General features: G+C 40.1%; 1 protein-coding gene across 19 annotated transcripts in view; it reads left to right on the forward strand.

Annotated features, from left to right (window-relative positions):
• The window catches only part of Erc2 (ELKS/RAB6-interacting/CAST family member 2), a 932,060-nt gene that overhangs the window by 454,306 nt on the left and 464,183 nt on the right, over window positions 1-13,571 (forward strand). For all 19 annotated transcript variants that reach the window (XR_004514630.1, XR_004514631.1, XM_033756865.1 and 16 more), the window contains 2 exons: window positions 6,651-6,788; window positions 12,980-13,120. Coding sequence is in view for 17 of the 19 variants with exons in the window: in XM_033756865.1 (XP_033612756.1) it covers window positions 6,651-6,788; window positions 12,980-13,120 (279 nt within the window). In the remaining 2 variants the exon portion in view is untranslated. The remainder of the gene's footprint in view (window positions 1-6,650; window positions 6,789-12,979; window positions 13,121-13,571) is intronic.

Below are 13,571 nucleotides of genomic sequence, written 5' to 3' on the forward strand. Positions count from 1 at the left end.
GGGGAGGGGAGGGAGGGGAGGAGAGAAAGTTTACAAAAGTAGGTTCTAGAAGCTTTGGGCGAAGCCTAGTCAGGAACAGATCCTGGATGATGCCATTCACTGACTGAGCTCAAGAGACAACTTCAAATTCTGGATGAGAACTTAGCTCCAGTGGCCTTTTGGTATTAGCTTTGTAAAACCCTAAGCTGAAAAACCAACCAACTATGCTTTAACCAGGCTTCTGATCTTCAGACTATAAAATAATAAATTTATGCTTTTAAAGTAGCTATATTTGTGGTATTTTGCTGTACAACAGCAGTAAATTAATATAATAGGTTGATATAAATCTTTGTGCCTAATTTTGTGGTTTAGTGGGCACTGTACTAGCAATGAACTTTGCCTTTTCCACTCAGTATCCCTAACATTCTGCAAATGATATTTCTGAAGGATTGTGAGAGATTAGAAGACCTATAAATTTTTTGTTTCTTAAGTAGTCTTTTTCTTTTTTAAAATTTCCAATCTGTCATGGAACAACATGTGGTCCTACTGGGTACATCTGGCTCTGCCTACAGGGAACACTTGAGTTCCACAACAGTCACATTTACCTATATGCTGCTCATGATGACAAGTCCTTGGCTCACTCCTGGAACATTAGAGTGATGTACAAATATTCTTAATTCCTGAAGTTATTTCGGACTTATAGACTGGTAATAAGGAGTTGTATGGACTACATTTGTAAAACTGTCTAACAGCCTTATAGATGGAGGGAGGGAAGAAGGGAGAGAGGGAGAGTAGGGGAGAGGGAGAGAGAATGAAATACATTTAGAGTAATTTTTCTAAAACAGTGTAATTTGCTGTTTTGAGAGCTAACAGTACCGCTCTGCTTAGCTGTTGGGGACGTGGGTTATTTTCCTGGCCACCCAGACTCTGAATTTATTTATTTCTGATTTTATGAATAACAGCTTACTTTGGAAGGTCAAAATGCCAACATTTGTTTTTCAGCTTCTTTTGTAGTTGGGATTTGTGTCTTGCCTTGATCCTGGTCATTAGATGCACCTGCTCCAGAGTCATGGGGATGCTAGGAATCTGAGAGTGTCTCTGTGCTGCAGTGACTCCAAGGTTCAAGGCTGTGAGGCAGAAGAACTGTAGGGCTGGTGACGGAGTCTAGTGATTGATCCACTTCAACTGGGTCTCTCTGTGGTAAGGATCAACGTCTGGTATTTTGCAGTGTCTGCACTAGAATACTTACATGAAAACTTTGGGTATCAATCTTGGCTGTTTTCCATGACTGATTCTCTAGCCATTTTGACTATTTTATCAACTCCCCTGCTTTTCTGCTCACATCTTAGAGAGTTCTTTTTATTACTTCAGCTAAAAACTTTAACACATATCTTAGATATGGATAACACCAACTCCAGAGATATGTCTTATGGAGTAAACAAAAAGCTTTACTTGTATTGCAGTTTCAGAATTTACAATGGGCAACCAGATAAATATCTTTGAATAATATTTGAAAATATAGGCGTGCGTAAGCAGGTTTGAAGTCCTCTGTGTTTATGTGTAGACCCCTGCCTCTTTTTATTCTTCTCTCTAGTTACAGGGCTGAAAGAACTCAGCCATCACCTGCTCTGGCTTTTCCTTTTATATAGCACAGCCTTTAGGTTTTCTTCCTTCCTTCCCACCTTTCCCTTGCATTCAACAAGTTAGTGACTGGTATTGCCTGGTGATACAGCCAGCCATGCTAGTGGTGAGTACAACAGAATATTTGTCATAACTGACCTTATAGCCAAGTTGTGGAGATAGACAAGAATAGAGGCAATTTTAATAGCATGGAAAAGGTTAGGGATAGGAGACTTACCCTGGCTTGGGGGCTGGAGAAGACTTTCTGGAGGAGGCAGAGCATATGCTGATGTCTAAAGGTTTGAGTAGGACTTAAACTGATGAAAACTGCAGCGGCACAGGTGTTCTAAGCAGAGGAGGTGAATAGACAAAGATGGGAAAGAGAGAAAAAGAACCTGTTCCTAGGAGGTAGTGGGAGAAGTTTGGCAGGGCTGGAGCTTGACTGGAGATGACTGATGATCAAGTGGACCAGTTTTGGAAAACCCCATGCATGGCATTAGGGGATTTGGGGTGTTTTTGGAGGGCAGTGGGAGCCATTGAAGTATCACGGTCAGAGAAAATCACTCTGGCTACAAAATGGAGACCAAATAGGAGGTTATGGAGACTGTGACTTGCTCAGTCACTAGTAAGGGCTTTTGTGGTGGGGACGCACTTGTGTGAAGATACAGCAGACTTCTTTGTGGGCATTGGCCTTCCTCAGGCTTAGCAGGCCTGGGAATCAGGGTCCCTATTAGCACTGGGCAGACTTGGTGGCAAGAGCTCAGAAGCCAGTATAAAGCGGTTACAGTTAGGGCCGCCATGTGATCTTCAGGGCCTTCGTTCTCTCCTGCCTCACTTCCTGCCCAGGAGTCTCCTCTCCAAGATGTACCTATCACCTCAGCGAGGCAGCTTCCCCGGTACCGGCTCCTTCTGTCTGCCCAGCTCTGACCAAAAAGCAGCTCAGTTCATCGGCCGGTGCAGGGTGATTCCTCGGCCCCTTGTACTCAGGCTTTACTTTAAGAATTACAACGACTGTGAATTAACTATGTTGCTAAGATGGATTGCATTCTGCAGTGTGCAAAATTTCTGAAAAAATTCTAACTTTACACATCCGAGGCTCCCTATCTTAATCCTGGTTGTTTATTTGCTTCTCCTCTAATTTCTGCAATTTAAATGTTGTACAACTTTACTCTTTGAAGAAAATGATCCCAAATGTTTTTCTTGAAAATATTTTAACAAGTTTAGAACATGAAAAATCCATAAAGTAATTTTCTAAGGCTTAAAATGTACATTCTCCCAGTCTCCTACCTAAAGTTTGAATTTTAAGAATTTAGTTCTATTTACAATAATGAGTCATTTAAAAAAATCATGTATTGCTTAAATCTCATTCAAGAACTACTCCATATTTTATAATTGGATTGAAAATATCTTTTTATTCTATTTTATTATGTTCAAGGAAACCAAGCTGGTAGAGATGCAAAGAAATATAAAGAAGAAAAGTAAAATAATTACTTACCTCATTGTCAATGAAACATTTTGGTGTTTTCTTTTTATATATATATTTTTGTTCTGTGCAAGAACTTTTTTCTTTTTACAGAGTAATATCATTTTATATTCTGCTTTTCCCCATAAGATTCTATGATTTCCATTTAGTTGTGATAGTCAGTTAAATTCAAACAGATTTTTATCAGTACATGTTTGTGGTACATAATGTTTACATTCCTTGTGTGGAGTTGGTACACGTACATAATACATCTTAATTCCTTTTTTCACCCCATTTCTTTCTTTTCCCTACCCTGTTCCCCCATCTCTTATTCCTGTTCCCTTTTGAAAAAGACTTATCTCCCTACTTCTATTTTAAATCCGTTTATAACAGCCATGCTTTATGTGTATGAACAGTCTGTAATTGTTGATAACTTGGTGTCTTGTTCTGTTTTGTGTTGCTCTTCAAAATCCCCATTACTGGGTACGTCACATAGTAATAAAGTTTAGTTAGTTACAGTTCTGGAGCTCCAAGAGCGGACTAACGTCAGCATCAGCTCCTGACAGTATTCAGCTATATCACAGCATGGCAGATGGCATCCCACAGTGGGAGCGTGTGCAGGAGTGAGAGTCACATGGTAAGAGTGGAAGCCAGAGTCTCAGGAAGGGCCCGACTTGCTCTTTTACAGCAAAGCACTCTTGGGAGAAATAATCCAGGCCTGTGAGGCCTGACCCGCCGGCAGGATAGCATGAATCCATTCGTGAGGATGGTGTTCCTATGGCCTAAGCACCTTCCACCCAGCTCCACCTCGTGCAGGTGTTCCTACCTCTTAGCATCACCGCACTGAGAACCAAGTTTCCAGAACAGGAATCTTCAGGGAAGAAGCCACACCAAACCATACTATTTGTGCAGTGCAGTTTTGTTTAGGCAGTTGCGTTGTATAATTATTTTACACATAAATTTGATACTATTTCAATATACAAATACAAACTAAAAATAACCCCCTGGTCTCACCGTGCAGATAATGGTGGTTGACATTAAAACAATAATAAAACCAATATGATAAGAAATTCAAATAGAAAACTATAGAAATGTACAAATATGCAAACCAGAAGCTTCCTTGTGCCTCTTGCCTCTTAGACCCCTTTCCACAAACGTTAAAATTTCTTGTGATTTTTCAACCAAATATGTTATCTATTATACATTTTTTATTTATGCAAGAGATCATTATTCTTTTTTATTTTCATTGAGTTTATTAGTGCTTTTAAAGTACACAGTATAGTTACATTCATCACTGGGATCTTGTACCTTTACGTGACAGATCCTGGTCCTCATTTTTTTCCCCATACTTCTGCCTTGCCTTCACCCTCTCCGCCCTACCCTATTTACAAAAACTTTGTTTCCATTTTTTCCTTTTCTCATATTTTTTCTTTTCCCTAAGCGATCCTATTCTTTATGATGTTCTTCACCTTGTTTTTCTCTCTTAAAAATCATTCTTTATTATCTTTTTGCAGCATTTCATAAAGTAGTACATCTCTGCCTCTACAAATATGTGTCCACTTCTAAGTCTGTCAGTCTTACCTGTGGTTCATTGACTCTTCTGCTGTGGACTTAGTTTTGATGTAGTTATTTCACCTTTGCATTCCTAGCTCACTTCGTCCTACGTTTCTCCAGCTCTTAGACCCTGTATGTGTATCAGTAGGACCCCTGATCCCCAGTCTCCTTAGTCTTCCTGGTTATTTGAGGAAGCCCTGAGTAGTCTCATAAACTGACAGCCAGGCTTCCTTTGGCTCCTGTTTCCAGTTCCTAACATCCCTTTAAATAGCTTTTTACCACTGCCCTAGTGCTGATGTTCTTAATGAAAATCTCCCTTCTCCTGCTCAGAGTTCTGCTTCCCAGGATGGGAAGGGTGAGCCTTATTATTTTCCTCGGAAGCACAGTGTGTGTGTATGGAAATGTATCCATAGCAATGGGTGTACTCAAAGTAATAATGACACTGTCTCCACATTCAGTCCTCTCAGCCGCTGCTTTGTCTGTAAATACTATAATTCTGACTGCAACCACCCATATTCTTCCTGGCACATGAATTTGCTTCTGGTGTTGTGTAACCACACGGATACTAGTATGGAAAGGAAGGGAGCCTTATTTGACTGAAGATGATGATGCTTTTGAGTTCCTGTGTTTTCCATAGAGGGGCAATGAATTCTTACAGTGGCAGCTGGAACTCTGTGTGTTTAGATGAGGGAGAAGGTTAACTATTTGACTTAAAACCCGAGTTTTAGGAGTTGTCTATCTCAAGGCGGAAAAAAAAAATTAAAAAAGGAAAGAAGGCTGTGATGAAACATAGGAGGAAGAAAGCAATCGAGAGAGGCATGGAAGAAGGGAGGAAACAAAGAAAAACATCCCTCTCTGTTAACCCGTATTCAAAGTAACCACTGGAAAAATTAGCCACGCCTGTGTTGTGAGTCTTCGTCTTTGCCTTTAGAGTCTCTGTCTTTGCCTCTAGAGTCTCTGATGTTCTTCTGGCTACCACCTTCGTTGTCACCGCCTACTCCTTATTACTTCTGCTACCACTGTTATTTTTATTGCCATTCTACATTCGTGCTAAAAGAATCAAGCAATCCGAAAATTTGCTTGTGTCAGATACTGTGAAACAAGCATTTGGAATGGTTCTCTGAGAAAGCTGGGTGCAGAATACAAATATTTTGAATGGACTTATCTCACATTGTGCTGCTTTTCTTCCATGTCATTTAGAAACCCTTAATATGAATAAATTGTTTGTATAGTGGGGCTTTAAAAAATCCTTAGATAAGAAATACATGGTTTGAAAGTGGAAAATAAAAACATGAATGATAATGGGTGCAGAGCCCAGGAGATGGTTCTTGCTGCTGCTGCTGGGCAGGCGTTATAATCAGATATTTGGTGTGTTTATTTCAGGCTGTAGATACGGGATAAAAGTGGCTGGTTGCTTGCCAGCACATGACTTAGTTGCCAAATGGAGTGTTTAGTAGTTGTTACATGTGACTTATATCACAAGTTCTTCCCATTAGCAGTCTGCCGGTGATAACCTACTTGGCTTTTCATGTGGTTGCATTGAAATGGCCACTTGACAACAGCAGGCCTATCACAGTGTGTAATTCTGAATAAAAGATGGAGTGAATAGCTGCAGGGGCCCTGCTATATAGTGCTACGTTACTTGGTGCAGAATGAGCACCCTATCGGTCTCTGATCCATGAATGAACTAGTCCTGTGTAAACGTTGTTCTGCTTCACAGTACCAAGGTTAGGTTTAAGGACTTGAGAACCAAAGTCTGCTAAAAGGGCTAAACAAATAGAAATAATAGTTCATGCATGTTCCAAAAGGCTTGTATTTATATGGAAGGAGATAGTCTTCTTGTGTGTTTTACTATTTAAATATAAAGTTGAGTTATATGGATGAAGGTCTCCTCAAAATGCCCTTAAGTCTAAGTCAAAGTGTAATCTTGTAATGTTATTAATATCCATGATCTCAAAAAAAAAAATCCACTTCAGAAACATTGGCCCTGGCAATGTAATAAAATGTGCATTAAATGTGATCTTTATTTTTAAAGATTGAAAACTTGCAAGAACAACTTAGGGATAAAGACAAGCAGCTGACCAATCTGAAAGACAGAGTGAAGTCCCTGCAGACGGATTCCAGCAACACAGACACTGCGCTGGCAACGTTGGAGGAAGCTCTGTCGGAGAAGGTGAGCTTCAGCCCGGAGACGGGACCTTGGGAAGATGATGCCAGTGCCTTTCAGTGCGCCTGTCCGTTCCGAGCACTGCCTTCAGTGCCACCTGGGCCTCACGCCTCTGTTCCAGCTCTCTTCAGTGAGCTCGGCGCACTGCAGCCAGGGAACCCTTTTCGTGATGTAAACCTGGTCATATCGCCCACGGCCCTTCTGCAAAACTGAAATCCTTAGTATGGCTGCTGTGGGCTATGCCACCTTCTGAGCTGGCTCATTCCTGCATTCATTTTTATGAATCATCTTCTTAGCAGTGCCTCCTAGAAACCCCATTATGTTTTGAACCCCATAAAATTTTCAGAGTTCTTGTCATGAACGTAATTATTCACGTTTCTTTGTTGTTGTTGGTTTTTTTTTGCCAATTGGTCTTCTCTTAGATTCTAAACCCACGTGGCATACTCTGTGTGTGCTTGGATGTGTCATCCTCAGTGCCTAGCACACATAGCACCTTCACTGGTGCTGCTCAGTGGGTCTTTGGTGCTGTTCCTGGACTCCCACCCCATGTGACAGATGCTGTTGTGGGCCCTAGGATGCGACAGAGAAGAGAATGGCTAAAAGTTCTGGCTCTCAAGAAGTTCACCTTTTAATGAGGATGAAGGGAAGCCAGACAAGAAATAAATAAGTGATGTATGTAAGATTGCAGAGGGTAATAGCTTTTGTAAATAAAAAGAAAAGAGGAATGCATGCAGATACTGTTGCGGTGAAGCGGTCAGGTAGGGGACATTTAAAGAAAGGCCTGAAGGAAGGTGGAGATGGGCGTGAGTCCTTCTGGAGGGAGGATGCTCTTGGCAGAGGGCCAAGTTCAGTGGAGTGGGAGAGACGGGTAGCGCAGCTCCCAGGTCCTTGTAAGAAAGAGTTTTTAAAATCGCGTTAGTCTTTTGGGGACAGGACACCGTCCTGTGGCTTTTGTTTTCAAACTTAAAAGGATCACTTTGAATAAAAGAATGAATTCATGAAATGCATTTGGTAAATAGATCATTCTGACATTGACCTTTTTTGTTTTAGTTTTTGCTCTTTGGTACCGGGGAATGACCTCGGGACCTTGCGCTCGCAAGTCAGATGGCGGAACCACTGAACTAAATCCCCAGCCCTGACATTGACTTTCAAAATGATTTCTTGTCCATTTCATTCTGGCTGAAATAGGTCATTCCCTTGTCATCTATTGAAGGTATCATCTTTGTAGTTGAATCTCAATATGATTATACACTTGCCTCTAACCCTCCCAAGTGTGCAAACCCAGTGGCTAACAGTTGTGTAGGTAAAGTTCTTCAGGAATTTTGACAAACAGCTCTTTCTGGATTGGACATGCAGGTCTTTTTAGGCCTCACGTTATTGACATTATTTTCAAATTTAGTTTGAAACAAACACAAGAAATCGGAACTTTAAAATGTTGTGTTCTTTTTCTGTGTCTCTCGTCAGTTTTGATTCTGCAGGACTTGCCCACAGCTGCTGTGATTGATGGGGCCTGTTTTCCTTCCAGTTATCTTAGGATAGTAATGGTGTGTCTTCTATGTTTTCTGTTATGATGATCTGTAAACTCTGGGGGTACGGCATCAAGTAGAAAGAGACCTAGGGGCCAGTAACTAACTAACATCTCTGCCACTAACTAACTAGATGATCCTGGCAAATAAGTCTTCCTTCCAGGCCCTCGATTTTCCCCTTCATTGAATGGAGGAATTAAATTAAATGGCCCACCGGTTCCCTAATTCAGTGTATTTTAAGGAAGATTTTTCTAGCAATACTTCAGAATTTGGGCCCCTGGAATATTTACCAAATCCGGACCTTAAGTAGGGCTTGGGAGTGTGCACTCTAGCCAACTCCCAGGCATTTGTATTGTGCAGTCTCCTTTCAGTACCATTGCTCTGTCTTGAAAATATTGAGGCTAAGAAAAGATATGTAGCTCAATGGCTAGTCTTCATGGTTTATTTCAAATTACAGTTGTAACTTTAAGATTAAATTTAAGAACTGTAAAACTTTATTTGAAGACTCATAAAAATACTTTATAAGATAAATTTTCAGCCATATTCTTTCAACTTTCAAGAATTTATATGGAGAATTCTATATATTCATTTTGTTCATAAAATTAGAAGGAGGGAGTTTTGGTTCAAAAATTATGAAGATATGTGTCCCTTTTGCATTTGGGGGTGATATGATGTCAGCTCATTCCTACCTCTTTATTTCATTCTTAAAATTTGCAAAAGTAAACATACACCATATAATTTTCCTTGTCATGGATTTTTGGCAAGATTTTATCTTTACTTTTTTCTGAGCCCTATTAAGATTTGATTTATTCTAGTTTCAATCCCAAATCAATTCGCAAATATGAAACTGTTCTTTTTATGTAAGTACGGTACTTCTTTTGAGGCCGAGGGAGTGTCCAGGAGGGAAAGCTAGTGAGGTCTGTGGGAGTCTGGCTTCACTGCCTGCTGGTGGAGTCACCTGGGGCATGTTTCCACCACTCAGTGCCTCTCTGGACCTCTTCTTCCAGATGTACCCAACCTCTAAGTGTCATTCTTTTCTGAGTGACCTAGATATTTATTTAGTATTCGCATCTTGAGTTTTAGGCACATGATATCTGAATTAGACCATGGATAAAGATCCAAGAACATAGAGGAAAAGAGGGGATAGGCAGGGAACCACAATGAAGAAATTGGGTTTGCTGGAATACAGGAGGGACTGCTGGTGACTATGACAAGCCAGAAATTCTCTGACCTGTCTCAGAACATTCAAGTTCAGATATTTAAAAATTATGATTATCAGGTCAACCAAATAAGTGTTGGTCAGCTTGGGCCTGTGAACTGTGCCTTCCAAACCCTATTTGCAATTTATTTTTAGCCTTTCACAGAAATGAAGAGTAAAGCAAACACAGAACTGTTTATTTGAGGGGAATTTTCCAAAGATGCCAAAACCAAAATGTTATTCTATTTGAGAACTATAGATAAAACTATTGATTAGGAACTGGCAAGTTTCTCTGTCATAACAGAAGATTTAAATATTTATTGCAGTGAGTCCAGTGGGTACCAAAGATTAAGATTAACTTTCCAAATAGTATTTTTAACTGAGAAGCTTATTTAAATAATGTTTCCCAGATCTCATTTTCTAGAGATTCTGATTCATTTGCTCTGTTGTGAGTCCCAGGAAACTGTGATTTTTAAGTATGACCAGGGAACAAGTGATCAGAAAAATCATACTTTGAGAATCACTAAATTCAAACATTTCCATTTTAAAGATGGAAAATGGGCTCATGAGGTTAAATGACTTGCTCATAAATTAAAAATTTTGGACGTGTATATCATCATTCTCCATTTCTAATCATAGGTAGATACCCTTAATCATTTCTGACAGATACTAACTTCTTATCCCAGTGTTTTTGGAAGCTACCTCCACCTTAGATTGGTTCCTGGCTGAGACTATCCACCTCATGAGTGGTAGAACAAGACCAAATCTCAAATCTTCTGATCACAGGTCTTATAATAATGTCACAACATACTTTTAAATGCATTTTCCTTCACAAATTCCAGTTCTATCTACATTTTATTCAATAAATCCTTGATTGGCATGAAAAATAAAATGGATTCATAAATATGTTTAATTATTTGCTATCTTTTTGGATGAACAGAATCCATCAGGCACTTGGATCATAGCATTCTGAGGAATATGTTCATCCATTTATTTCCCAGGAAGGTATTCTACAATTGAGGGCATAGCACAATGAAGCTTCATTGTGTTAGGATTGAAAATAACTTAGGCTGGAGGTGTAGTTCAGTCAGAGCCTTTGCCTAGCATGCAAGAGGCCCTGAGTTCTAGCCTTGATACTGGGGGGAAAAAAAAAAGTTTAGTTCTGGGATTAACACACAGAAGCCCAAAAGCTGGGACCCACTGTATCTATGAAGCTGGTCTTGCCAAGCCTTGCTGTAGCCACCTAGCAGATAAGCAGTTTTAAAAGGCAGATAGCAGAGCTGAGGCCACTGCAATGCATTTCCCCCTCAGTGATAAGGCATCGGTAGATTAGACCTGTGCAGAGCCAGCTGAGTGCACTAGGGACCCTTGCCAATGCAAATAAGCCTAAAACAAGAACACATTGTTGGAATTTCTGCAAGTTAGTTTTAATCAACTAGATCGTGGCATATTAAGGCCTTTTAACACATGTTTTTGACATCTGGCCCCGTGTGGCTGACAGTTAAATTAGTTTTGTGATTGACAGGGAAATATTTTATAGTATGGGATCATCAATAACATTTTAAAATGTTATAGGGCTTGATGACTTTTTTTGTCATCAATGCCCAGTCAGTAATACCAGTGCTTAAGAATGAATTGACCTACTTTCCAAATGACTTTGACACCTTCTGGGTGTTAACACACATGCTTAATTTTATGACCCTTCCTTTGAAGCCAGGATGATCCGTAATTGAGTTCTCCTTTCTTCCATCAGCCTTTTTAAGTGCTTATTTTATGCCAGACAGTGTGTCTGGCCCTGGTTTAAAAAGATTCATAGTCTCCCTTCTGGAAGGCTGGATTAGGAAGATGGACATGGCAGTGAAGCCGTGTGAAAGAGCCAAGAGGGAATAAATGCCATGTGATCTGCCCAGCGGGATTCCTGGAGGGTTTCCAAGCATTGAGGTGACAATGTCAACCTGAGGTTTAGAAATGTAACTCCAACAGATAAGTTTGAAATGACAGGGTGGAGAAGGCCCAATGGCCAGGTGACTGGCTATAGTTTCAGCAAATGATAGCAAGTGTTCGGGAATCAAGAAGAAACAAGTATAGGCAATGAATAGGCTCACGTTCTATTGCCACGATCATTATTCTAATCATGTCACTCATTTGCAGAGTTTTAAATACTTTTGCAAGTAGTAATGGTAAGTTTTTCCCCTCAAAAGTGTTATAAACATAAGTTATTATCATTGGAATAGTATATGTGCTTCCTCAGGGAATCTTAAATCACATGCTAATTACTCAAACTGCTTCTTTCTGCATTAAACACTGATTTATAGTTGTCTTATATATTTGACATTGTCCTGTAGTGTGTACTTATAAAAATATAGAATCAAGATACGTTGCATCCATTTTTCAACATGACATCCAAAGGGAAGTTTGGGTAAGTGTTGGTTAAGTTCAAAAACAATTTCAGAAACTTACATTTTCCCTAGATGGAATTTTCCTTTCCCTGCCACCAAAGGCGCCTTGCTTTGATATCAGTCAGGTTCCACATTTTTGGAAAACCCAGTGCATTGTTTTTATCCCAGTCTAAATTCAAAGGTAAACAGATCCTCACATACCTTGAATGGGTCCACACATACTTTTATATCATGACTAGGAGTCAGACAGCCCTGGACGCTAGCCTGGTCCTTCTGTTTATACTATGTGTCACTTTGGATGAGGTAGCAGCCTTCTCAGATGTGGGCATTCTTACCTCCCTACTCTCCCCATTAGCACTGGTTCTGCCCTTGAATTCTGATAGGACTGATGAGAAGGGCAGCATCTAGCATGTAGTAAGCCCTGAGTGAAAGAAAGGCTTGTTTGAGTTTTGCTCAGACAAAAGCAGTGTTTTGGAGTTTCTGTTGGTTAACAAGAAGCCATTAAAAAAGCACAGTAAACACCTCCAAACACATTTGAAAAAACACATGCACAATGGAGTCATTCTTTATCATACATATCTCAAGTTCTCATTGGGAGTCCAAACCTAAGTCCTAGAAAGTTAGGTCTTGCCTCAGTTCCCTGTCAAGCCAAAGAAAAGTCTTCAGAAATCAGAGATGGCTGTTTGATGGCAAGCAGGGAGGCCAGGAAAAGAGGTCTGTGTCAAGAAGTCTGTTCTGCTTCCGCTTGACTGTGCAAGGCTTCAGCAAGTCTGGTCTGGGTGCCTGAATCTCCCTCTTCAAGAGTGACTATAGGATACCACTATGAACCAGTATGGCCTCAGTACTTGAACATTAAGATCCTGTGATACTAAATTATATTAATGACTCAAAAGCTATATTATCGTCTTTCACAGATAGTGGTATGTTCTTTTCACAAACACAATATTGAGTTTCTTGTGTTTGTTGATTCCCATAGAATATTTTTAGATGCAGTACCTTGTTTCCTTTTATATTACACTTTAGTATGGATACTGATGAATTCTCACCTCTTCTCTTTTGATGAATGCCTCTCAGGAGAGAATAATTGAGCGTTTGAAAGAACAGCGGGAGAGAGATGACCGGGAAAGACTAGAAGAGATAGAATCCTTCCGAAAAGAGAACAAGGACCTGAAAGAGAAGGTCAATGCTTTACAAGCTGAACTGACAGAGAAAGAGGTGAGTCTGGGAAAACAAATGAACCATGTTGATAATCCTCCAGAGCTCATCATTGTCATAGCTGCCGGGAACTGCAGTCTTGGTTGAAAGGATTGTGTGAAGGCTTAGGAAACAGGCTGACCTGTTTGCAAAGCTTCCTGAGTTCAGCGGAAAATATGTCTTCTAAATTCCTTTTTTGCTGATGCTCTCTGCATATCTTCTCTGCTCTTCTGACTATACACATTTCAATTCCCTGAAGCTCTTCTTTATGCCTTACCACATTTGCATGTCTTAGAAGATTCCATATTTTTAAAAATTCCATAATCATTTGCTGGAGATGTTAACAGAATCGATAATAATTAACAGTAATTCCACCTGGATGATTGGCTGTTGTGTGCTAATGCTTGTGTTGTGTGCTTTGCATTCATCTGAGCTCCACAAAAAGATCACCACATGTCCATGCGTAGAGATG

Source organism: Fukomys damarensis, unplaced genomic scaffold, assembly GCF_012274545.1.
Source record: "Fukomys damarensis isolate Sample0158 unplaced genomic scaffold, DMR_v1.0_HiC HiC_scaffold_28, whole genome shotgun sequence".
Classification (NCBI taxonomy): Eukaryota; Metazoa; Chordata; class Mammalia; order Rodentia; family Bathyergidae; genus Fukomys; species Fukomys damarensis.